The sequence below is a fragment of the Lissotriton helveticus genome, chromosome 3_2, assembly GCF_964261635.1.
Source record: "Lissotriton helveticus chromosome 3_2, aLisHel1.1, whole genome shotgun sequence".
NCBI lineage: Eukaryota > Metazoa > Chordata > Amphibia > Caudata > Salamandridae > Lissotriton > Lissotriton helveticus.
In genome coordinates this window covers 1,288,929-1,315,033 of record NC_136062.1, presented here as the reverse complement: position 1 = coordinate 1,315,033, position 26,105 = coordinate 1,288,929, and the positions used below count along the sequence as shown (strand labels likewise).

At 47.8% G+C, this 26,105-nt stretch overlaps 1 protein-coding gene across 6 annotated transcripts in view; it reads left to right on the top strand.

Annotated features, from left to right (window-relative positions):
• EFL1 (elongation factor like GTPase 1) overlaps positions 1–26,105 on the top strand; it is a 1,213,944-nt gene that overhangs the window by 47,413 nt on the left and 1,140,426 nt on the right. For 5 of the 6 annotated variants that reach the window (XM_078684725.1, XM_078684721.1, XM_078684722.1 and 2 more), the window contains exon 4: positions 17,136–17,220. In XM_078684725.1, coding sequence (XP_078540851.1) covers positions 17,136–17,220 — 85 coding nt within the window. Of the gene's footprint in view, positions 1–13,116; positions 13,322–17,135; positions 17,221–26,105 lie in introns of those variants that run through there. The other variant, XM_078684726.1, reaches the window with a different exon arrangement.

The following is a 26,105-nucleotide window of genomic DNA, read 5'->3' as shown; positions in this document are numbered from 1 at the left end:
TTACCTAGTAGGGTGGCTCCCCGTTCCCCTTTGAGGTTGGTGTCCTCTCTGTAGAGGCCCGCGTAGAAATCTTTAAAAACCTTGAGTATTCCTTTATTGGAAGTCTGGGATTTCTTATTAGTGTCTGTTATTGCTGCAATTGTATGCTTTCCCTGCTATGTTTGCTGAGCATAGGTTTATGGCTTTGTATCTATTTATCCACATGCCTGCCCTTTCACTTAAGATCTTATTGAGGTCGTATTTATTTCTGGCAAGGTCAGTAAGAGTGTTCTTGTCTGCTAGGTCGGTTATATGGCTTGTTTCTAGGTTTTTGATCTGCAGTTCGAGTTCTAGTACTTTTTTATTTCTTTGCCTGTTCATTCTAGCTTTGATGCTGAGTAGTCTACCCCTGAGAGTGGCCTTCATGGCCTCCCAAAGGGTGTCTCTGCCGGTGTCCTGAGTGTCATTGAATTCTAGAAATTCTTTTGTGGCTCCTTCAATTTCTGCTACGGTCAGGTGACCGTCCTGACACTCTCAGTAGCGGTCGCTCCCCAAGCTCCCTTCTCTTATCCTGGCATCGTTTGGTTCCCTGCTTCACTCCTGATATCGTCAGGCTGCGCGCATTGCATTGCCCTCATTAGATAAGTATTGTTGTGCTGACTACTGTGTGCAATCGCGCTAGTCTGCGATAAACCCTGCCAAATTGCAATAATATTCATATGCTCTTGCCATAAGTTTGTGCTCTGAATATATATAGCGCTTTACTGAATTGTGCTTAGGATATCTGTAGCGCTTTGTTGAATATTCGTAGAAGCTGCCTGATTTTAGTCCAGCCTCTCTGTAGTTTTGTTTTTGTTGGTGCTCCGGCCATTTTGTTGTTGTTTAGCCTTGTAGACCGTCCCCTACACCTCGCACCCGCCTCCCAGCTGACCCTCCCTCGCCCCTCCCCCTTCACTTCTCCTCTTATGACTGACGCTTTTGCGCGCAGCGTTCATGCGCAGCGGTCGCACCCCTTGCGCGCCGAAGGTGCGCCAAAGGTAAGCCCGTCTGCCCCCGTCCTCGCCTGGACCGCGCCCAGCGCCAGACCCCTTGGCCCCCGCATACCGCACTCCTCCCGCATTACGTATGACGCCTCCACCCCGGACGCACACCACAATGCAACAAAGCTGTCCCAGGTCGTACCCATGGCCCCTTCACCTGCCACGCCTGCAAGTTTGCCTCCATCAAGACCCACACCAAATCCACTATCTCCAAACACAGCTCCGACTCCAACCACCTGAAGTGCATCTTGCTGAACACCCGCTCGGTCCACAGACACGCTACTGAACTCTGGGACCTACTCAACACTGCTTCACCAGACGTCGCCTTCCTCACAGAAACCTGGATGAACGCATCATCAGCACCCGACATCGCCATAGCCATCCCGGACAATTACAAGATCACCCGAAAAGACCGCACCAATCAAACAGGAGGAGGCATCGCCATCGTTCATAAGAACACCATCAAAATCATGACCAGCTTCGACGATAACCTTGCAACCGCCGAACACCTCCACTTCCAGATCCACACCGACGCTAGGACCACACTTAGAGGCACCCTCATCTACAGGTCCCCAGGAACCCGTAAACAATTCAACGAAGACATCACTGACTTCATCAGCCCACATGCCCTCGCCTCCGAGAACTACATTCTACTAGGAGACCTCAACTTCCACCTGGAAAAGTTAAACGACAGCAACACCACCACCCTCCTTGACAACCTGGCCAATCTCGGACTCAAACAACTTGTTGACACCCACACCCATGTAGCCGGACATACACTCGACCCAATCTTCACTTCCAGCAAAAACATTTCCTTCGATCACACCACAGCTCTCCTTTGGACGGACCACAGTTGCGTTCACTTCAGCTACAAAACCACCCCGACCCACAACCCCCCACAACCTATTCCTCGAAGAAACTGGAACAAAATCACCACCGACCAACTCCTCACATCGCTCAACCAAAACCCACCTGCCCTCTCATCGGACCCAAACCAAGCCGCCACCAAACTCAAACAATGGATCACTCACAGCGCTGATGAACTAGCACCCTTGAAAAACCCTCACACCAAACAGGACAGCAAAAAGACCCCCTGGTTCAACGATGACCTTAGGAAATCCAAGAAGCTATGCCGTACTCTCGAGAAAACATGGAGAAAAAACCCAACCACCGACAACATGACCACCCTCAAGGCAGCCACCCGCAAACACCACCAACTGATTCGATCCACCAAGAAATCAGCATTAAAGAATCGACTCGACAACAACGCCCATAACAGCAAGGAACTATTCAACATAGTCAAAGAACTCACCAACCCCACCGCAGCCTCAAACGACATCACTCCCTCTCAAGACCTGTGCGATTCGTTATCCTCCTTCTTCTACAACAAAATTGCCGACATACACAACAGCTTCGAGAACACCTCCAACGAACAATCCTCTCCACCCCCCTCCGAACCTAAACCGCCCTCAATCAACCTCAGCGCCTGGAACCCAATCACCACTGAAGACACCATCCGCCTAATGAACTCCATCCACTCTGGCTCGCCAATCGACCCCTGTCCCCACCACATCTTCAACAAAGCAGACTCCATCATCGCACCCCATCTCCGTGAGATCATCAACTGCTCCTTCAACTCTGCTACCTTCCCAGAAAGCTGGAAACACGCCGAAGTCAGCGCCCTCCTGAAGAAACCCACAGCAGACCCCTCTGAACTTAAAAACTACTGCCCCATATCCCTCCTCCCATTCCCTGCCAAAGTCATTGAGAAAGCCGTCAATAGCCAGCTCGCTGCCTTCCTTGAATCCGACAACTCCCTCGATCCCTCACAGTCCGGCTTTCGAGCCAAACACAGCACCGAGACCGCCCTCATCGCAGCTACAGACGACATCCGAACACTACTGGACAACGGAGAAACAGTAGCCCTCATCCTACTCGACCTCTCCGCCGCCTTCGACACAGTCTGTCACAACACCCTCATTCAACGCCTCAGCAACATCGGCATACAAGGAAAAGCCCTGGACTGGATCATCTCGTTTCTAACTGGGAGAACTCAGAGAGTCCGACTTCCCCCATTCAAATCTAAGGCCACCGAAGTCATCTGCGGTGTACCACAAGGATCATCACTCAGTCCCACCCTCTTCAATGTTTACATGAGTCCACTCGCATCCATCGCACGTCAACACAACCTTAACATCATCTCCTACGCTGACGACACCCAGCTGATCCTTTCCCTCACCAAAGACCCTATCACCGCCAAAACCAATCTTCACGAAGGCATGAAAAAAGTAGCCGAATGGATGAAAAACAGTCGCCTAAAACTCAACTCAGACAAAACGGAGGTGCTCATCCTAGGATCATCCCCCTCTGCCTGGGACGACTCATGGTGGCCTACGGCTCTGGGCACTGCACCGATACCCACAGACCACGCACGTAACCTTGGCTTCATCCTAGACTCCTCACTCTCGATGACCAGACAAGTCAACGCCGTCTCATCCTCCTGCTTCAACGTACTTCGTATGCTCAAAAAAAATCTTCCGGTGGATCCCCTCCGAGACAAGAAAAACTGTCACCCACGCTCTGGTCACGAGTCGACTGGACTACGGAAACTCCCTATACGCCGGAATCACAGCCAAATTACAGAAAAAACTCCAACGCATCCAAAACGCATCAGCGAGACTCATTTTGGACATCCCTCGCCAAGATCACATTACCGGCTACCTGAAAGACCTCCACTGGCTCCCCGTCAACAAGAGAATTACGTTCCGTCTCCTCACCCACACACACAAGGCCCTCTACAAACTAGGACCCGAATGCCTCAACACCCGACTGTCCCTCTACACTCCCTCCCGCCAACTAAGGTCCGCCAATCAAGCCCTCGCCGCAGTACCGCGTATCCAAAGATCCACCATGGGAGGCAGATCCTTCTCCTACTTGGCGGCCAAGACCTGGAACTCACTCCCCACTCACCTCCGCCTTACACAGAACCACATCTCCTTCAGAAAAGAACTTAAAACATGGCTATTCGATAAATAATTAACCCCCCCCCCAAGCGCCTTGAGACCCTCTGGGTGAGTAGTGCGCTATATAAATGCTTGAACTTGAACTTGCTATATTGGCCGGGTTTTTAAGGATGTCACTGTTGAATCTCCATCTACGGCTTGTTTGGTCGTTGTGTTTCCTGCTGAGTGTTAGGGTGACATGTGAGTGGTCTGTGATTGTTCTTGGGCCTATTTCTGTGTGGTCTATGAGGTGTATATGTGAGGCTGTGATGAGGATGTAATCGATCCTGCTGTATGAGTTGTGCGGGTGTGAGTAGAAGGTGTAATCCCTTGTGTCTGGGTGTTGGAGTCGCCAGGGATCCCTAAGCTGGAGTTTGGCGCATAGGTTCTTCAGTGTATTCTTCCCTTGGGCGCTGTGTGTGCCTCTTTGTGGGTGTCTCTCGGTGGTGTAGTCTAAGACCTGGTTGAGGTCCCCTGCTACTATCAGAAGGTCCTCCTGGGGTAACATACTTAGTCTGGTCTCAACGTCCTTCCAGAAGGCTTTGTCCTCACAGTTGGGCCCATAGATGTTAGCAATGTGGATCGACTCCTTCCCCCGTTTGAGGGTCGTTACTAGGAGCCTCCCATCATCGTCTGCGTGTTGATCCTGTACCACTAGTCTGGCTTTTTTGCTTATCAGCGTTATTACCCCTCTCTTTTTGTGCACTGTCGGGGAGCATATGGTCTGCCCTATCCAGTTCGCCCTGAGAAACTGAGCGTCCTCTGCTGACAGTTTGGTTTCTTGTAGCACGCACACATCACATTTTAGTTTGTTTAGGTGCTCTAAAACTTTCCTCCTCTTGACCGGATGGTTCAGCCCTTTAACATTGAAAGAGGCTACCTTTAAGTCTGAAAGTAGCTGGCTATGTGGTGCCTGTGTCATCTCTTTCTGTACTTATAGCTCTTTTGTGCGCTGGTCTTGTATGTGTCTGGATGCCTTGCACAAGCTCTTACTATGCTTACTTTTGTAGCCTCCCCATCTGGCCTGCTTGTAGGTGTTGACTGGCTTAGTAATAGGCTGTGTCTGTCCGCTAGAGAGCAGTGAGGATAGTGTAGAAGGAAGATCAGGAAAGAGGAAGAAAAAAAAGAAAGCATGGAAAACAGGAAAAAATGTGCAACAGACCCCCCTCCCCCCGCCCTCCCCTCCCCCACCCCCAACAATTTGCAGTGCGGGCGTGCGACAGCAAAGTTCCCTCCCTCCTCTCCCCCCGAGGATATATGGTGAGCTAATACCCTAGGCTCCCCCTGGCCCGCCTGGCATAGTGTTAGTATAGTCACTCGAGAACAACAAAACAGTGGTCAAAGGATATGCAGATGGTCTTGCTGCTACTTGGCGGTGTCCCTTGATTGAGGAAGTTGCTGCGTCTTGAGGTAGGACGGTTGATTGAGGTAGTTGATGTGTTCTGAGGTAGTACGGTTAGTATCTTAGTATGAGGTATCGTATTGGCCGCTCTTGTCTTTAACAGGTGTAGTTCCAGGTATGTGTGCCTTATTCGGCCGTGGCCCCCCCTGTCTCTGTGTTGTCCGTTGAGGCTCTTCTTTTCAATGAGCTTGGGTTTTGAGCTTCCATATCTTCTGGCGCAGGGCCTTGCAGGTACCTTCTCAGCTCGCTGGGGTCGTCGAAGACTAGTGTCCGCCATTTGTCCGTTATTCTGACCCTGGCCGGACCCGCGAAGCTGAGGGTGACGTTGCTCTTCCGCATTCTCTCCCTTAGGGCTAGGAATTCCTTTCTGGTCTCCACTGTTTGTCTTGAGTTATCTTGTGTGATTATGATTTTGTTGCCATTCCATTTTAAGTTTGGGTTCTTCCGTGCTACTGCAAAGATTGCTTCAGTCTGGTTGGAGCGCAGTGGTCAGCAGATGATTGGTCTTGGTCCTCTGCCCTGAGGCAGTTTGACAGCCGGCACTCTGTAGGCTTTGTCTACTTCGAACTGTCTGTCAAAATTTAGACCTGTTAGTTTCGGCAGTAGCTCTTCTATGAGGGCTGCGCAGGAGCCCGGTTTCTCTTCTTCTCCTTCTGGTACTCCCAGCAGTCGTATGTTGCCTCTTCTGCTGCGGTCGTCCTGGTCTGCCAGCTGTTTTTGGAGGAGGTTGGAGATGTTGGAGACGGACTGCAGTGACTTGTTTGACTTGAAATTTTCGTCCTCTATGTCGCTGATGCGCTTCTCTGCTCCGTCTATCCTGTTATTCGCCTTGTGTTGGTCTGCCCTTATGACAGCCAGCTCCAGTTGCATGTTATCTAATGTCTGCTTCGTGGATTTGGCTAGGTCATTGCCTTCATTGATCTTTTTGAAGATCATGTCCAGCGTTATTTTGTTCTTTTGTTTTTGTGGTGAGTCTGTCAGGTCTTTCCTGTACTTCTTTGCATCGCTGGATGATTTACCCTCGTTTCCTGTTATCGTTGCGAATCCCCTTCTGACTTGGTAGCTGTCAAGTCTGCCAGTTTTCTGCTGTGCGGAGACCAGCTTGGGAGATTCCCCCCTTGTTACTGACTGCTCCATCTTTTTGTCCTGGCGGTCTAGCCTGAACCTACTTGGTTCGCGTATGTTCTTTGTCCTGGTCTTTGCTCCTGGCAGCTCCACCCTTGGTTATATCGCCCTCTGTGTTGTCAGTTCCCCCCGCCTACTTTGTTGGTGGGTTAATTTACGTAGTCTATTTCAGCACCTGTTTGGGACCTCCAGTTGCCACTCCACTGTAATGTGACCGGATGGCAAGTGCTGCCCGTTCCTCGATGTAGGTGGGTAAGGTCTTGGGCGTGCTAGATTTACGAATGCTTTTGTAGCCCGAGGTGCACCCCCCTCTGTTGGCGCCGATCTGGCTTCTGGGTCCTTATGTTGGGCTCAGTGGGTTTTGATTATGGTGCTTATTTTGGGGGTATGTTGCGCTGGCAGGCTAGGCAGTAGAGGAAAAGCTGTGGTTGGCCTTGCGCAGTTGGGTGGTCCCCGCTGAGGCCTTCTATCTGTTACTTCGCGGTATTGCTAGGGCCAGGTGTCGGTTGTGCTGGGGGATCTGCGGACAGTGTTCCCATTCAATCCACTGTTACATCGTCGCTTGCATACATGGCTCTTGAGTCCTAGCGGACTGGGAGGGAGCCTCGTGTTAGACCGTCCCCTCCGCTAGTGCTGAGAGGATGTGTCGGTCTTCCTGGTAGCTGATGGAGGCGTTCTGAGGGTGCGCCTTTTGCCGGGTGTCTCGTCGTTGATGCCCATCTCGGGGCAGGGCAAAGAGGCAGAGCAAGATGGCGGCACCCACCGGGTCCCTCAGTTTCGTTTCCCTGTGTGTTGGAGACTTGACCTCGCTTCTTGTGCCACACCCCAGCGACTCTTCTTAGCTTAAGACCTCCACCTCGCCCGACCTTTGTGCGCAGTAGTGCTTAGGGGGTTACAGTTGCCCCCGAGATCAGCTCTCTGTCGAGGTGTGGGCGGGGCAGCAATAGTAGCAATAGTCGACCCCCAGTAGCGCTTTCGTTTTCTGGCATATCGGGCGTTTCGGGCATTTCATTTATTTGCGGTCCCGTCGCGCTTGGGCCAGCCCGATACCCTGGTAAGCAGCTTCCAGCGCTCGTTCTTTCCTCCTACAGCGCTCCAGTTCACCCCGCAATCCGCTCTCTGGCAAGGTATGGGCGGGGCAACAATAATAGCAATAGCAATGGCGGCCCTCAGTAGTGCTTTTGGTTTCTGGCGTATCAGGGCGTTTCGGGCGTTACTTTTACTTGTGGTCCCGTCCCGCTTAGGTCCGCCCGATGTCCCGGTAATCAGCTTCCAGCGTTCTTCCCTCTTCCCACGTGAGTATCGCTTCCAGTTCCTGAGAGTTTTCCCTGGCGCTTCGCTCCGCTGTCTGCTGTGGTCCCTGTCTCCCGAGGCGCCGATCGCTTCGCGGCACTCGCTTGTGTGGCTTTACAGGTCGGGGGTTATCATCCCCTTAGTACGTTCCCGATGTCGTCCCTGCGTTCGGCTCTATGGTATGGTGCGGTGTGTGACGAGGCAACACAAAACATCAATGGCGGCCCCCCCAGTGCACTTTCGATTTCGGGAGTTATGTTCAGCCGTTATCCAGTCCCGCTATCGACCAGCCTGATTGTTCCTCGGCTCTTACTTGTGCATTTTGCAGATCCGGGGGGGTTCTGGGCTATCAACACTCTAGTGTTCTGCACGAACCCGCTCCAGCACTCCCCCTCTGCTCCGTTCTCCCTCTATTGCTTGGGTTGACATTTTGGTGAGCCTCTCCTCTTTCTTCTCCCCGGAGGAAAGCTGGCAAAAACTCCTTATACGCTCTGTTGGTGGAGGCGGTTTCTACCACCGGTGCATGCCCCCCGGGTTCCGACGGTATTATTTCTACTTTTGGCTCTGATCGGTGCTCGTTTCGCTGTGTTTCTTCGCCGAAGTTATCCTCGGGGATGCAGAGGTAACGGACCTAGGCACCCGTCCGCTTTGCCATCCAAGCCACGCCTCCCCTATTTGCGGTCGCTTTAAAAGGGCTAGTAACGGTCAGATATACAAGCCTCATTTCACATTGATCTCAAAAAGTGTGTTTGCTTTTAATAATTAGCAGCAAATGCCTTTTAGTCTTAGAGTTTTTTGTAAGAACAGTAACTGTCTCTGTAAAGTATCTTAACGTAGAAGTTAAATGTGCAGAACACTGGTTTTGGCCTGATAAAAGTTTGAATTCCCAAAACAATCTGTCAACGCTATGCATGTGATGATTATAACGTGCTGTTATCAGTTAGTTGCACTGAACTGCAGCAAGAAACCGGACAAAGCAAGCTGCTAGAAACAAAAGGGGCAAGACCGAATACTGTTAAAACATGCATTGGCAATGCAATTGGTCTTGCATTTGTGAGAGTTAGAGCTATTGACGTTGTAAAGGATAATATTTTTTACCCATGTGCTTTGGTTTGGAATGTAGTGGATGTAGGTGGTGTGAAGTGGAATTGTGTGGGTTGAAATGTTATTGTTAGTTGTGGAATTCTATGAGGTAGAATTGTGTGGTATGGAGGGGATCAGTGTAGTGGAATTGTGTGATATAGTGTGCAGTGGTTTTTTGTGGATAGTAAAGATGTGGTATTGAGTGCACTGGAATTATGTGGAGTGGCATTGTGCATTATGGAGTGTAATTATTTGGAATGGCATTTTGTGTTCGGGAGTGGTATGTAGAGGACTTTAATTATGTGGTGTACTGTTGGTTTTTGTGGCATGATGTGGAATTCTGTGGTATGGATTGAATCTACGTGGTGTGTTGTGTAATTGTGTTGTTGAGTTGAATGATGTGGTTTGCAGTTGAATTATGTGGTGTGGAATGGAAATGTGAAGTGTTGAATTGTGTGGTTTGGAAGTGTGTAGCATTGAGTGAAATTATGCTGATTGTAAAGGGAAGAGAAGGGGGATGGAGCACGTAGTGGTGAGGGAATAAGTGCTAGAGATGAGGGGGGAAAGGGAAGTATGATGGTGGAGTGGTGAGAAATAGAAATGTTGCCGATTGCAGAAGGTGGGGGCAAAAAAATAGAAGGAAGGTGGAATCTGTAAGGAGGCTGGTGGAGCTAGAGGGGGAGGGAGTTGGAGAGGCAAAGGTAAGAGAAAGGTGGGAGATGATGGAGAGACCTTGTCGGACGTGGACATGGGAGGGTGACCGATGGAGGACGAGGAGGAAGAGAGGACAATGGAACTGGGAGACAGAGAAACAGTTAAGAAATATGTAGAAGTAGAAGGCAGAGGCCCAGGTGTGAGAATGAGGGAATGTGGAAAATATGCAGGCGAGGTGGGAGAGAACCAGGGAGTAAAAGTGGAGCAGAGGGAAACTGGGAAATAGGGGTACTGGCCAGAGTGAAAGTGAGAGCGAGCAGTGGAGGATAACTGTTTATATTTTTTTATGGGCGATTTGTTGTCCATGTGGTCTGTGCGCGTAGTAAGTCACTGAGGAATGTGCATGAGAAGGAACGATAGGGGAGAGCGAGGTAAGGAGGATAGGGGTAAAGTTAGTGGTGAGAAAGTGAACTGGTGAAGCTGGAGTGGGTGGAAGAATGAATGGTGCAGGTGGAGAACCAGAGAGATGAGGGTGAGAGAATGAGTGGCGGAAGTCAGAGCAAAACTGTGAAGGTGGGGGGGAAGTATGAGAGAAGATTGAAAAAGGAACTGGGACCGAAGCAGCGCTCAAATGTAGGGCGGCGCGGAGTGCTTGTGAATCTCTGAATATATGTTCTCTGTGGTGAGTACAGAGCTGGGCAACCGTGTGAATCCACGGCACGAAGTGGAGACCTAGTGTAGGCTGCCCGCACAGCACCGAGTTCAGGGTTCACACCAAATTGTTAACTAACCCACAGTATACGCAGGGCAGCAAGCAGAAAGTAGCACATTATTTATGTGCAACACTGGGCACAAGTATAAGCCTGGCACAGCATATGTGCTCAGAATGCCCAGATGGAAAACATGCAGGGCAGAGTATACCCACAACCTGCAGGGTGATGTTCTCAGGGTCACTGAAGCGCCATCACATCGGGGGATGGCAGTGTGTAGAGAGGAGCAGGTAACTCAACCACAAGGAGAAATATCTCCGGCGCATCCTTGTTCACCTTTATATAAAACTTTCCAAAAATAAAATCATCTGCAAATCTACTGTTCTTCCGCAGGGACCCACGCGCAGCTCTGCCAAACCAAATCATTCCTGATCTGCAGCATACAGCTGTTCCAGCACTGGAGTCTGAACAGGGCTCTACCAATGCACCTCATTCCTCACCAACAAAATGCTGCAACTCCAGCAGTTAGAGCAGCGCGCCGGCCTTTGCCAGGTCACCGCAATCGGGCCGTGGACTGCCCCTGGCTGCATGCTTTGAGCCACAAGAAACATCCCTTGTGCACTCCCCCCACAAAAAAAACCTAAACCAGTGGGGAAGCACGTCTTACAGAGGGTTGGTGGAGGCATTACTCACAAACAAGATGTCGCACAGCAGGCTGCAGAATCTGACGCCACCATGCCTCGCTCCAGTTCACAAGCAGGTTAGCTCTTTTCGTCAGAGCTCAGGCGTCATGTGAAGGTGACGTAGCCCTTCACCATCCGGGTTACAATTAGTTGGTGAAATACAACACATAGATGTCCTGGCGGTACGTTGTTTGTTATCAAAGGGTTGTGAATAATCTAGGTTACTTTTTATTCATTTCGGGAGGATGAAAGGCAGAGCCACCACTACTGCGATTCGAACCTGCCCGGGATTGATGTATCTACACCCACACAGAAGGCTTCGTTCGTATCTCAGTGATGACACATTAGATATATATGGCTTTTCCCCTTGACTTAACTAACAAACAGCACTTGCAACACTAGTACACCTATCCAATCATCGCTCTTCTCCCCGACCCCTTACTAACACCCCACACAGTCCCATACACACACACAACTGTACTGGCACACTCACGAAATAAAACAACAGTCTCCGACCGTATTTACACTACTCTCCCCTTATAGTTAGAAATACCACAGCACAGCGCTGCAGACCACTTCAAATAGAGTAGCGCTACATAACTTAGTACTGCACTTATTCACTAAATACTGGGTTCACCCACAGAACTGCACCACGCATCACTCTCTGTACGAAAATCATGTCACAGAGCATCACTAGACAGCGTGTGCACACAGGCGCGCACTGCACAGCCAGGGCCTACCACAAGCCTCTGCAGCAGCGGAAGGGTGGGGACCCTCCAGTGGAGGGGTGGGGGGCTTTCAGCCCAAGATCAATGAATATCTGTCAGTTATGTGAGACTCGGTGTCCCCTGGCCACATTCTGCAGGGGGTGAGTGTTGTAATGTGCTATTTACTAATGCTATCTCCCCACTGTAGTTCTCTGCCTGTCTGCTCAGCCTGTGGTGAGGTCATCTGGAATGTTAGGGTTGGTTTGTATGTAGCTGGGGATCAGTTGGTGTGATGGGCTGAGCAGAGAGGACCTTGCTCCTGGTGGGGCATTTCTAGACATTACCAGAGATTACCTGATATTACTAAGGATCTTCTTATAACTGTATACCTGTGGATTACTACGTGAATAAATCTACTTATACCTTCTACAAGTGATGTCTGCGCAATTACTTCGTTTTAACACTGGCGACGTTTTAAAAAGAACCCATGTGAGCTACCTTGGAAGGATTTGACTTTTGAAAATGGAGTAGAAGAAGAAGCGCTTTTAAAAAGGATTAAAAGTAAAACTGGTACTGCTTGGAAATTTAAAGACTTTAAAACTTCAAGTAAGTGTTTTGCAATTTATGGAATGGATGAAACTTGGCACCCATAATGCCCCACCAGTGACCCTGTCAACGGTCGCCCTCAATGCTAGGTGTCAGTTTCTTCCTAGTACTAGACTATATAATTACAGATTTGGGACAGATTTGGCTTGCGTTTTAAAGATTTGCTTTAAAGAAAGAATGAAATTTAAATGAAGACAAGACATCCACCCTGGAAAGTCCCACCAGTATCCTATATAATCAGGACGGCCTGCAAAGCCAGAGTGTTGATGTGTTTTTCATTAATGTTATGGCAAAGTTAGAAGTGATCGTCATACCTTACATTAATGTTGTAACAAAGTTGGCAGAGATCGTCGTTACAAAGGTGTGCAGCCGTTCAGGAAAGGAAAGGTTTATTTGGAATATTACCTCGATTAAAAACCTGCGTGTCAGTTGTGATTGTGAGACTGTTATACCTTCGGAATTTCCTTGTTTGGCATTCAACATTGTAAGGTGAAATCATTTTCGAGCTGCTGGGAGAACGTTATCTGCCACTGTTATCTCTCGTGACTATGCAAGTATGCAGTGAAACAAACATTCAAATAGATTACAGTAAATGTTTAATTGACATCTTAATAGATACCTTTTCTAATGCGCAAAAATAAGTGTACGGAAAATGCCAAACGAGAGATGCCTAACTGTCAACAATTTTTAGTTATTTTTAAAAGAGGAAGCGCGCGGCAAACGTGGAAAACCTACCTTCACGGTTCAGTCCTTTGTGACGTGATACCACTTCTTGGATTGTTCTGCACTTGCACGTTTGGCAGCAGAGGCGTGCCCAGAGCCTCCCGGTGCAACGCAGAGTGCGTGATGCCATCATGCCATGTTATCAGTTTACGGAGGAGCTTAAGCGAGACCATCACTTTCAAGACGTCATTACGTGAACAATGGGGAAGCTGCGGCTGACAGAAGTACAGTTTTTGTATCGGGCAGAATGGAGGTTGTTACGAGTTCAAAGGAAGAACACTTTAACATGGCTACTGCTACATGGACTGAGACAGGTGACATTTGGACAACAGTTTTTTTTCCTTTTAAAATGGATGATAGCCTCGGGTGAGATACCGCTCACCGGAGCATGAGACTTTCTTTAACATTATTATTGCTGGTCATTTTTAGTGTTGTCTCGTGTCTTCAGGGAGTGGTCGATGGTGGAGTGTGAGTGGCGAATGATTAGCAAGTGCCGTGTTATTATGCACCTACAGGGTGATGTACATTTATAGTGTGTTATGTTTGGGATCAAGAGGGCCCTGTGCAGTTTATTTAAGGTGTGTTCCCTATTGACTGTGTTCAAGACTGTACTCATTTTGTTCTCTAGACATTTCAGGTTTTAGCCATTATGTTTGGGTTTAAACATACTGAATTCCAGTGTATTTTGTAAGAGTGTTTTGTCTACGTGTTTGTATTTAATTTTCTGAATTTCAAATTTTGGCCAGTTTTGTCTAGGATTCAAGGATACCTGAAATATTCGTAGGTTTTGAACACATACTATATAGACTGTAAGTGTTGTGACGATTACACACGTGGGGTTAAGGGATACCCTAAGTTTTTAGTTGTCTGATGTTAAGTAATACGTTACATAGACTGTGTGTGACGGGTACGCACTTTTCTTATCTGTTAAGAATTACCCTTAGTTTTTGGAATTTATGTGTTTATTAGTACTCATATGATTCATGAGAGTTTTGGGTTAATGGTTACCCTACTTTTTCAAGTTTTGTCTTGTGTTTTATACACATTTACTTAGACTGTGTGTGACGGGTACACACGTTGGGGGTTACTTCTGCTGTGTGTAACATCCCCAATCAGTTTAGCTATTGAATTTTACCCTTGGTTTTTGAGATTTGTACAGCACCTTAGGAAATTGGTGCGGTTTTGGTTTTTTGCTAATTGTTTATTTTGATCATTTTCTAGGAGAAGAATGTATGGATGTATTACAATGTTTTGGTGGTGCGTCCTCTTCTTCACTCCGTCAAAAGTGTGTTTACCATCTTGATGCATTTTTGTATTAATGATCGTTATTAAAAGGGAAGGATGTGTTATATATTGTTTTATTACATTCTTCTCATCCTAACTTGTGTGGGAGAAGAATGTGTTATATATTGTTTTTATACATTCTTCTTTTCCTGAGTTATATATTGTTTTAATGCATTCTCCTTTTCCTGACTTCTATATTTTCTGTATTTTTTCTGCTTCTATTCCTGACTTGTATATTCTCTTTCCAGACTTGTGCTTTTGTATTTCCATTCCAGACTCGTGTATTTTATCTTCTTCTATTTCGATAATTTATCTTCTTCTGTTTCTCTTGAATGTTTTGATTATTAAAATGGGAGATGTGTTGTAATGTGCTATTTACTAATGCTATCTCCCCACTGTAGTTCTCTGCCTGTCTGCTCAGCCTGTGGTGAGGTCATCTGGAATGTTAGGGTTGGTTTGTATGTAGCTGGGGATCAGTTGTTGTGATGGGCTGAGCAGAGAGGACCTTGCTCCTGGTGGGGCATTTCTAGACATTACCAGAGATTACCTGATATTACTAAGGATCTTCTTATAACTGTATACCTGTGGATTACTACGTGAATAAATCTACTTATACCTTCTACAAGTGATGTCTGCGCAACTACTTCGTTTTAACAGTGAGGTTCTCATTTTACCCTACACAGCTGTGTAGAGCACTACGCCGATGACAGTAGGAACCACCACGTGTCTCGGAAACCTCAACTATTTGAAACGTCACCCTCGAATGCGCTGCCACAAAAATGCCCGGTGGCGCTGCGCTATTTGTGCCAAATAACAATAAGAATTGAGCCTTCTGCAGTCATCTGACTGCGCTAAAATGCCTTAGAGCAACTCCAGAAACAAGGTGCACGGCCGCTAATGTTAAAGTGCGACGTACTACCTTTGTGAAAGTAAAAGCGGGCGAGCAGAGGAAGAGACAGCAAGCCTCTCAAGGAAGGGGGGCTCGAGCGTGGGGCAAGAACACAACATGAAAAGAAGCAGCGCGCATAGGCAAGTGGGCGGGGCCTAAGGGAGACGGGGCGGTCACCAACCCCACTTCCAAAGAAACCGGACAGAAAACCAACGACAATAGATCTCGCCATGGCGAGCAGCGCAGGCACTGCAACACAGGCGAGACCTAAAAAGCTGTACAAAAGCGAGAGCATTTTGTACACCCCTTTGTACAAGAAGCATTTCAACTTAGTGATAGAGTTGAAATCTGACTCTGAACGTGACTGCTTCCAACTGCTAGTTGCTTCGGTTCCAATTGTACAGGGAAGGGGGGAGAGGAGATGGTGGGGTTTTTGTTAAAAAAAGGCGTGCAGCTACCATTGGCTGCTTCTCCAGGAACAAAAGAAGGTGCGTGGCCGATTTAGTGAAAGCGTGCTGCGCTTTCAACATAAATAATGCATAAAAAAGGGGCAAGTTCCCAAACAAATAAAGGTGCGCGACCACTACAGTAAAAGCTTGTCGCGCTCCACATAAAACAAGCTTACTATAATTCTTCAAACACTACTCTACTACTCTGCACGTCCCAAGTTAGAGCCTGTTGGTGAAAGTATGACATGTGGAGCTTCTAAACAGAGCACCCCTGACCGGGATCCGTGCACAAAGATGTCTACATACTCACAGGACTGGAGCCGGCAAAGACGGTGTGGCGAGATCGGCCCACTCCAAAATGTCCAGTCCAGATGCTGGCGGCAAGTAGCACCTCGAGCAGCAACAGGGTAGGTGCTGCTCCTCCATTGACAATGCTGGAGTCTCGCGAGTGTGTGGGGCGTCTGCCATTATTAAAATGAAAACGCATTGCGCGCTCCATATACAAGTAGGGCCCGCCATTGTCCCGCGAGTGCTGTGTGGGTGCGATGCAAATTCAATCGTCACTATTGTCCCACATTATTCATTAAATAAAATAATGCTCAAAGGCTAAATAATTGTTAAGAGACAGCGGTCCCTTACACAGTGAATCTATATAAATTGCCACAATATTTCAATCAAGATTGGGTCTATTAGTGTCTGAATGGACGATTTTGAATTTTATTAACACACAATGAAATCAAGACAATTCATAAACAATTAGTGAGCAGGACGTGACAGGGTATTGGGAAATCAGCTGTCTCTTATTAATTACTACCGCCCTTGGTCCCTTCTGACTATAAAGGTTTCCTTGTTCCTTTTCTGCAAAGGCTAAATAAAGCATCCCGTGTAACGAGCGAAGTAAAAGGTCCAATCCTTATGGGCTGTAACAAATGGAGACACGGTGGTACCAAGGAGGTACTAACAAGCCTCATACTGAATCGGAAGCCAGCATTTACCAAGAACAATGACACAAGCCAATGACAAATATGGCAGAGAGTGGGCGTGCTTAAACTGCATACTCTATTACAGCATGCCTAAAAAGACTGTCCTGTTTAGAACTCCAGTGGTGGACCTTTGTCTTTTGCTAGTCTATTATATGAACAGTGATGTTCATGGAGATTCTTTGAAAGTAATTATGGTGGGTATATTTTTTATGACATCCTTGTTGACGCTGCTTGTTGCCTGGGTGCCCAAATTAAAATGTACTAGAATAATTTACCTTACGCTGCAGTCTGCGTAGACATGCATTCCTTTGGATCATGGCTTAGTTTGTACCACCTTCTGTTAAATAGGCACACAAAGAGGCACACACAACCCTCTCTCCCCTGGCATAAAAATCTCTAATTTATTTTTTACATTTCTGACGATAATTTCAGCATATTTTGTCTATGTCATTTACTGTGGTAAACTGCTGCTTCCCTCTAGAAAATCAGATTTGATTATCTCTCTTTAATTCTTTAATTTAAGTTGAGGTACCTGGACAGCAGAGAAGATGAACAAATCCGAGGAATCACTATGAAATCCAGTGCCATTTCACTGCAGTTTACTAAAGGTATGCATGATTACTACAGGAAGTTAACACTGACACAATACAATTATTTCTACACGTTTTTCCGAAGTTTAAAATAGTCTGTATCTAATCTGTTTTTAGCAAAATAACTTATGTGACTGCATATTATTAGCAAGTTTGTGTCCTGATAAATTCTTGGTTCGGGGGTGGTAGGTTTAATTTTTATTAAAATACATAATTTGTACTCTGAAGTAATAAACCAAATTAATTAATGTGTTATAGTTTTTCCTAAAATCCTCGTCTGTTAAGTTAAAGAATCTCAACTGTTCATTTGATAGAATTTAAAGGGGGGAGTGGTTCTACATATTTTAGCGTTCATTTAAGCTGTAGCATCCCAATAGAACATCATTTTCTATAGTCAAGCCTAGACTTTTAGCATATTGTATAGCACCGGGGTTAACATTTTGACTTCTGTGGACCCCCACTTACTGATCACTGGAATCCGGGGACCCACACTGAATCATTATTAGAATCTGGGCCCCCCACTTAGGGGTCTATTAGAATGTTGGGCGGATCACCACTGCCCGCATAGCGGTGCGAACCAGTCGACATTCTCCTTCGCCCGCATGCCATTTGCCCCCCAACATATTAGTATGGCGGACGGAAAGACCCCGGCGGACGGAAAGACCGTCCACCGGTTTTCTGCCGGTCACACCGGTGACCGGGCGGAAAAGGGGCCTGATGTGGTGGCGGTGTCTACTAGACACCGCCATCCATATTATGATGGCAGCGGGAAGCAGCCTTTCCTTGGCGGTGTTGCGGCCATGGAAAGGCATGCAGTTTCCTCAGTTGGGGGCCCGTTGCGGTACCCCAGGATGTTGGGGGTGGGCGGGCACGTGAGGTGCCTGCCACGTTGTGCATGCAAATGCGCACATGCCTTTTTTGTATTGCGGCGGGTGCTGCTGACAGCACCGCCCGCCGCAATGCAAAAAATGCGGGATGCGCCCGCCAGTATGGCGGGTGGTCCCATTTCCCGAGGCGATGGCGGGCGGACAAAGTCCGCCCACCTTCCTAATATACCCCTTAGTCTTTACTAGAAGCCCGGGACCCCAGCCTAAGCATTTTCAATAATTGGAACTGCAAAACAGTGCACCAAAACAAATACACACATGATGAAATATTATATTTAAATCACAAACATACAAAAGAATATCAAAATATTAATTTTAATGAGAAGGATGGAGATTTTCTAAGTTCAATTAAGGCCACTTGTCATCCATGCTATATCCTATTGGACACACTTTACCTGCTTCAACGAATCAATCAGAGGATACTAACTTACTTTTTAGCCTACAATTTCATTTAGAGAGAATAAAAAAAAAATCTGTTTTACATTTTTCTTATTCATTTATAAACTATTTATTAATCTGTTAATATTATTTATTTAATTTTCTAAGCAGTTGTGGACCACCCGGGTAGGCTTTAATTACGCCATCGGTCAACGGAGCATAGATTGGGAACCACTGGTGAAGCAGATGAACAAAGCTGTTGCATAGCATTTGTGAAATGCAAGGTACCAGAGACACTCCACAGATAGCTGGGCTCAAACTAGAATATTCTTGACCTACGTTACGCTAGATGTTATGTGGTTCAGGAATTATTTGAACCACATGCTGTATAGTTAGACACCCTGAGCACTTGTGAGATTCTACTAAAAACAGTAGTGTGGCCAAAGATATCAGAAGCCATTCTCATCATCATCTGCATGGGCGCATCTCTCTTGTAAAAATGGCTTCGTAATCTCCCTTGTAAAATTACTTTGATTGTGGGAGGACCTTCTGTCGCAGCAGCAGGGGACGGTCCTCCACCCGAACCTGTCCAGTCTCCACCTACAAGCTTGGAGATTGAACGGCGGTAGTTGAGGCCATTTGACTTGCCTCCTGAAGTCTGTAATGTCATTCTGGCAGCCAGGCGTCCCTCCACAAAGTCGGTATACGCCTGCAGGTGGAACAGATTTGTGGCATAGTGCACAGCAAAGGCTGTGGATCCACTCTCTGCACCCTTTTCTGAGGTTCTCCTCTTCCTTCTTTCTCTTGCCCAGCAGGGCTCTGCTCTGGGCACTATCAAGGGGTACCTTTCTGCCCTTTCCGCCTTCTTAAGGCTACCTGATCAGCCTTCCTTGTTCAAGTCCCCAATTGTAAATAGGTTTTTGAAGGGCATCACACACATGTTCCCTGCTGTTCCTTTCGTGATGCCCCAGTGGGACTTGAACCTTGTTCTTACTTACCTAATGTGTGCTCCCTTTGAGCCGCTCCATAACTGTCCGCTCCGTCTTCTTACTCTGAAGACTGCTTTCCTGGTTGCCATCACCTCTGCCAGGAGAGTGAGTGAGCTCCAGGCTCTTTGTTCCACACCTCCTTTCCTCTCTGTTCATCCGGACAAGGTTGTGTTGCGGACAAGACCTTCTTTCCTGCCCAAGGTTGTCACGGCCTTCCACATCGGGCAGTCCATTACATTACCCACCTTCTTTCCGCCTCCACATCTCTCGAAAGAGGAAGAGAGGCTCCACCGTCTGGACCCAAAACGTGCGCTCTCTTACTATCTGGATCGCACACGCCAGTTCCGGGTGGATGACCAACTCTTTGTTGGTTAGGTGGGCGCTAAGAAGGGAAAGGCGGTGCACAAGCGGACCATCTCTCGGTGGATCATCTTGTGTATCCAGGCGTGTTACTCCTTGGCTAAGAAGGAGCCCCCTGTTGGATTGCGGGCTCATTCCACTCGGGCCACGGCGACTACCACTGCCCTGGGCCGAGGAATGCCCTTGCAGGACATTTGCCAGGCAGCTACGTGGGCCTCGCTGCACACGTTTGCACGACACTACTGCCTGGACAGCCAAGTCCGGAGGGATGGCTTCTTTGGCCGTTCCGTCCTCTAGGACTTTCTGGTGTGATTATTGGTTCGCAGACCCACCACCGGGGTTGGTATTGCTGGGGTATCTATTCGAAGGTAAGGAATCTATCACTAACGTGTCTCTTTCAGATGCACAAGTTACTACTTGTGTAACGATATATCTGTAAAAGACATTAGTTAGTGATAGATTCCTTACCGACCCACTCATCCTCCCCGTTCTGCGAACCGATATCTAGGGTTAAGGTCATCCCCTTTTAGGGCCCTAGCTTCTATCATGGCTCTGCGTATCTGGCGCGCAAAAGCTGTGTATCAGAACTGACGTCAGCGCGCATGGGCGTCGTCTAAGTACTCCGACGACGTCATTCCGGCGCTAATGACGCCGACGACGGACGTGGAGCCGCGGACGACGCCTGCCGGCGCGCAGGGGTATAGCTACGCAAAATTTTCCGGATCCAGTCTGACGCTTGGGGATATTCTAAGGTAAGGAATCTATCACTAACTAATGTCTCTTACAGATATATCGTTACACAAGTAGTAACTTGTGCGTAGTGCAGTATGTGTTGTGGGTTCACTTTGAGGGTTTAGTCACAACTGGAACATCACCATGTGGATATAGCCATAGGTGAGAAATTCCCCAGCCTGAAGCTTATTTCGCTCACTATAGGCTGGAAAATCTAATAGGAGGCTATCCTCAAATAAGTACCCTACAATGGTCAGCCCAGATTCCCCCCAGTTGAGGAGTTCACCCACGGAAAGTGCAGAGTGTTGCAATGGGAATCCCAGTAAGAGTATTGATGGGGTATAAGCAGTTATTCCTTTGGTGTATTATAACGCGTTATGGAGGCAAGTGTGTGCTACCTCCAGCAATGGAGCTACGAGTCTCACGTGGATACCATGGGGGAACAACAAAGTGTGCAGTGCACCCTTTTTGATCTGGTCCGTTTAAGGCCTGCCTCAGTCAAGTGAAGTCCAGTCAGACAATAAGCAGCCCACTGCAGTTTGGCCATGCAGTATTAGGCCTGGAAATCTGGAGCTCCGAAGCCTCTGGATTCGGGAGGAAGGAGAAGTTTGGTTAGCGATATGTGTGCTGACCCGTGTTCCAGATCCGTTAAAGAAGAATATTGTTAAATCTTGTAACACTTTTGCTGGAATTCACACCAGTAAATTAGTAAAGCAGTATAATAAACGTGGTAGGACTACCATTTTGGAAAGGGCATTATTGTGAGGGGTACGGTGTTCCAGAATATTACTTGGGATCTGGTGGTAAGCATCACAGTCCCTATGTTGCCCTCAAGGAGGTATGTAGGGGATATGGAATTTGTTAAGTCCTAGGTGTTTTAAGGAGTGTGGGGCTCAGTGCAATCTGTCAGTGCCAAAGATAAGGTCACGGGGAGGACTGTTGAGCTTCAGGAGGAAAACACATGTTTTGGTAGGGTTAACTTGGAGGCCGGAAAGGGCATAAAATTTTTCAGCGACATTGTTAAGGGGATAAGGTCCATACGGGAGTAAATCAAGAACAGCAGCATATTGTCTGTACCTTCTGACTTAGTCTCTGAAATGAAAGTCAAAATCCTCCAATGGGATATAGTTCATGGCTGTTTGAGCTCCGGAGCCCGAGCGCAGTTTCCTTGAATAATTGCTGTCTCTCGGCAAGCAGCATCCTGGTGCCAGAACTGCACCCTCAAGACGTGAAGTGTGGGCGGTAGCCTGTGAGGAGACTGCTGGCCGGGAGGAGGCCGACTGACGCCGCCGGACGAGGTGTTCCCAGAGCGGAGATCCGTGGCCACGCCCGGCTTGTACAGATCACCTGATCCATGACCGGAACAGACATTTAGCCAGTAGGTGTGTGAGGCGCGGGGCCAGAACTGCAGCCGGGGGCTCGGGACTGGTGCGGTGGTGACACGGCCTCCGAGTGATTCCGGGTGTGGCTGGAGCTGCATAGTCGGAGGGTGGAGCTGCCCGAAGGTAGGCCTGATCCGGGCTGCGCTGCACGGAGACGATGGGTGAGTGGGGCCCCCCCTTTGTGTGAGCGACCAGGGGCCTGTTTTGGGGGCCCCCTCCATCCCTAGGTGCCCGCCTGATTTGATTTGCTGGAACCCTCGGCTGCCCTGACTATTGCACGAAGGCCATAAATTGGGGATTGAGCCGACTGCCTCTGGAGTACTCGTTCCATTTCTTCGGCCCCACCCGCTGGGAGTGTGCATCTTCTTGTTTCCTCCCCTCTCCTGAGACACGATGAGAGCTGGAGCGACGGAGGAGTGGAGCATGTGCTGATTGCCCCCACCAGCCATATTCTGTGATGGGGTGGCGCGTGGCTTCACGCGCGGGATCGGCTGTGTGGGACACAGTGGTCCGGCATTGGAGGGCATGTTTATTGTTCTACGTTCTTCCCCCATCCCCCTCAAGACATAGTTGGGGGTACCTTAAATGAAATTCTGCAGCGGCTGGGACCCTGAGGTGCAGCTGGACCTTCAGTATTGACAGCGCCTCGCCAACGGCCAGCAGCGGTGCTGACTGAACACTTGCTCCATTGCACACAGATCTCTGCGGGAAATACAACTATTTCATGCACATTCTGCAGGAAGTATTATGCACTTAGTTATTGGCTGTACGATCCAGGGCCTGAACTTTTGGGGGGGCCTCAAGATTCCATCACATCACTAACGGTGCAACTTAGAGAGAAGGATTTGCAGTGGACTCACATGGAGCACGCCACACTCCTGTAGTCACGTGAATGCCCAGAATTGAGACACTGAATCTATCGAATCTGAGGGCTGCTGGATAGTCCTTGTCTCCCCACTAATTGATCACCGGCTCGCTTCAATTGCGCAGTAGGGAATGCACACACTGTACACTGGAGCCAAAGAGACATTTCTCCTAATACTGAACACATTGGACATTGCACGCTCCTAGGCACTAGAGAGGTGACCGGTGCGAAAGACAGAGGGAGGTGGGCCGCCCACAGGGAAAACCGCAGGAGGCAGCCGCTGCGAATCCTCAGGACTTAGATGATAGGGACCCCAATACGAGTATGCAATTACCTAATACAGTTCCACCCATGGGTGAAACGGGAGCCCAAGACAAGTTGGACTTGATACTTAGTGAGTTCCGGGAATCCAGGAAAGCCATAGTGCAGCAAATAGGCAGTCTCACCACTGGTTTTACCCTACTTAAGGCGGACCTTGACAAATTAGCCACCCCGCTGAAGGATCATAGCTCCATTCTAGATGATCTAGTGCCATAAGACAAAGAAGACACAAAACAGCTCCAGGCACTCCAAAAGCAAGTCACAGGACGGATGGACAGGGTGGAGGATGCTGCATCATTGGGATTTCCCGGAACGAAGCGAGGGGACGGAGGCGGCAACCTACAAGGAACAATGGTTCCGTAGACATGTGGCCCCCGAGGGCCTCTCGGACTTCTTCTGCTTTGAGAGGGCACACCACATCCCTACAGGAAAACCGAGGGTGGGTGCAATGTCGAGACCCTTGATAGTAAGAATCCTCAATTACAGGGACCATGATGTGCTGCTCCAGAAAGCACGAGAGAAACCGCAGATCCAATTTGAGAACTGTCAGGTATAATTAAATCCTGACTATACTTTAATTTTACAGCATCACCGATCTTCTTATCAGGCGGTAAAGAAGAAGTTGCGCACCATGAATCTCAAATATGCGCTGCACGTTTGAAGATAATCTATGATCAAAAGACATACTTCTTCGAAAGCCCGGAGGATGTGGAGGAGTGGATTGAAGTCATGGACCCCATGCAGCCATCTGGTCAGTCTCTCCAGAAACCACCATGCAGCCCTGGGGGTGCACGAGGCCGGCATCAGCAACGGGTAGCTGGAGTCACAGGTGCAGCGACATTTCCGGCCCCTCACAGGAGCAGGTCCAGAAAGACAGAGAGATGGCCCTGGCGGCTGCGAACACTTTCAGAGACAAATCCTCCCGCCGAGATTCGGAATCCTCAGAACGTAGTACAGTACGCTCAGATTCATAGAACAGTTTAACACTCTTCCCTACTGTGACACCTCAAACAGCAGATGATTTACTTGGACTAGAGACATGTCATAATCTTTTCAATACTAGGAAGTGCCGTGGAGGGGTGTGATGATGGCACGAATACCCCAGGACACACATATCCTTTTGCCCTGGTTCTTTACAGATTTTAATGGCATATGAAATGTTGTACATTATCTGCTCGGGCTCGGAGGAGCTCCTGATTGTTAGTCCTTTTAAATGACGCCTATGGCTACCGGTCCCTACTTTACGACTGCTACAGTTTGTTACCTAACAGTTCAATGTGTGTTTTGTTTGGTTTGGCATGGATTCGTTTATAGGCGAGACCTGTGAATAAGTTTAGTTTGGGGGTTCGAGGGCTCTGGCTCAATGCAATTGCTATGTCTCATAGGGAGTCACGGTCCTTTACCCAGAACAATTCCGGTACAGTTAACTGATAATGCACAAGCTAGCCACGTATACTTTTGTTGCATGGAACGTTCGTGGGCTGGGCTGAGTGTACAAAAGACATAGGGTACATGCACACCTGCTGCGTCGGGGGGCACATGTGGTCTTTCTTCAGGAATCGCACCTGAAGTTGAAGCCGCAAAGATGTGTAAGAAATGGAAGGGACAGGTAGTCTTCACAAATTATTTGGCTTCGACCAGGGGGGTGACGATTTGTTATACTGGAAAAAAGGGTGGACACACAGGGCAGATATATCTTCCTATGTGGCACATTGTATGGAGTACCGGTCATCATGGCGAACATATATGCTCCAAATTTCGACCAACACAATTTGTTTATAGGGCTGAACTCAATTCTGGCGGGATGGGAGGCTTACCAATGGATAGTGGGGGTAGACTGTAATGCGGTTATGGATATCACTCTGGACCGATCGCATCCCCCCCTGAGAGGCACAATGGCCAGCAAGCAGGCAGAAGCACTACGTAATTGGGTAGAGGGCTGGTCCCTATGTGACACATGGAGGCTTAAAAACCCACTAAACAAAGAATACTCTTTCTTCTCCCCGGTACATCAATTATATACCAGAATAGATAGACTTTTATGTTCCAATTACATAGCAGACCAAGTCACAAGCACCACTTACCTGGCAAAGACCATAATCCCTTTGAGACTGTCTTTACTTGAGGTAGAGTACCCACTCCAGTCCCCACGTGGAAGTTATGGCCCCAGCTACTAGAAATTAATAGAGGGAGGGTCTGCACACCTTAAGTATGTGTAAAAGTATGTTTCGTAACGGAATTTTAGCGTGCCTACATGTGATGAAGGAAGAAGCCTACGTCCCTCAAAGGTTGAACAAAACGAATGAAGTCCAAGGACAACCTTAGACTGCATGTAGCACAGCTGTAGGCTGAATAAGCCTTTACAATTTTAAACTGTTATATTAAAAAGTATTCTAAAGTAAAAAACAAATTCAATATTCGTGTTTCAAAGTTTTCATTCATGAGAAATCAAAGTTACCTTCATGAGAAATCAAGCTTACTGATGAAAATATCATATCAACCAAAGTCTGATGCTGTATCTAAACCACGGGTTTTAACAATCTGAGAACACAAAACATCATAATCTGTTGAATATAGTCTAATGTTTTAAATGAAAATCTGCAGTTCCCAATGCATTTCGGATTCACCTTGAACCCTTCTTCAGGGGATGAATTTATAACATGAAACCATTGTAGTAAAAACAATGGAGAAAGTTCTTCACAGAGTTCAGTCCGAATGTACAACACAGAACAATATCAATATAAAAAAACAGAACCATACGTAATCTTAACATCATTATGTTAATGGTTAAAAAATACTCAGGGTTTGCACTATGGAAATTCTAGATGCAACGCCACCAGAGAAGAGATGTGCTCATGGGAGATGTGAAATGAAAAATGAAAAACGTGCTTACTAACATATGTGCACAATAAAATCGTTACAGAAAAGGGGGTGGTGATGAACAGAGTGTCTGAATTAAGCAGACCACTCTTACCCAGTCCAAAGATCA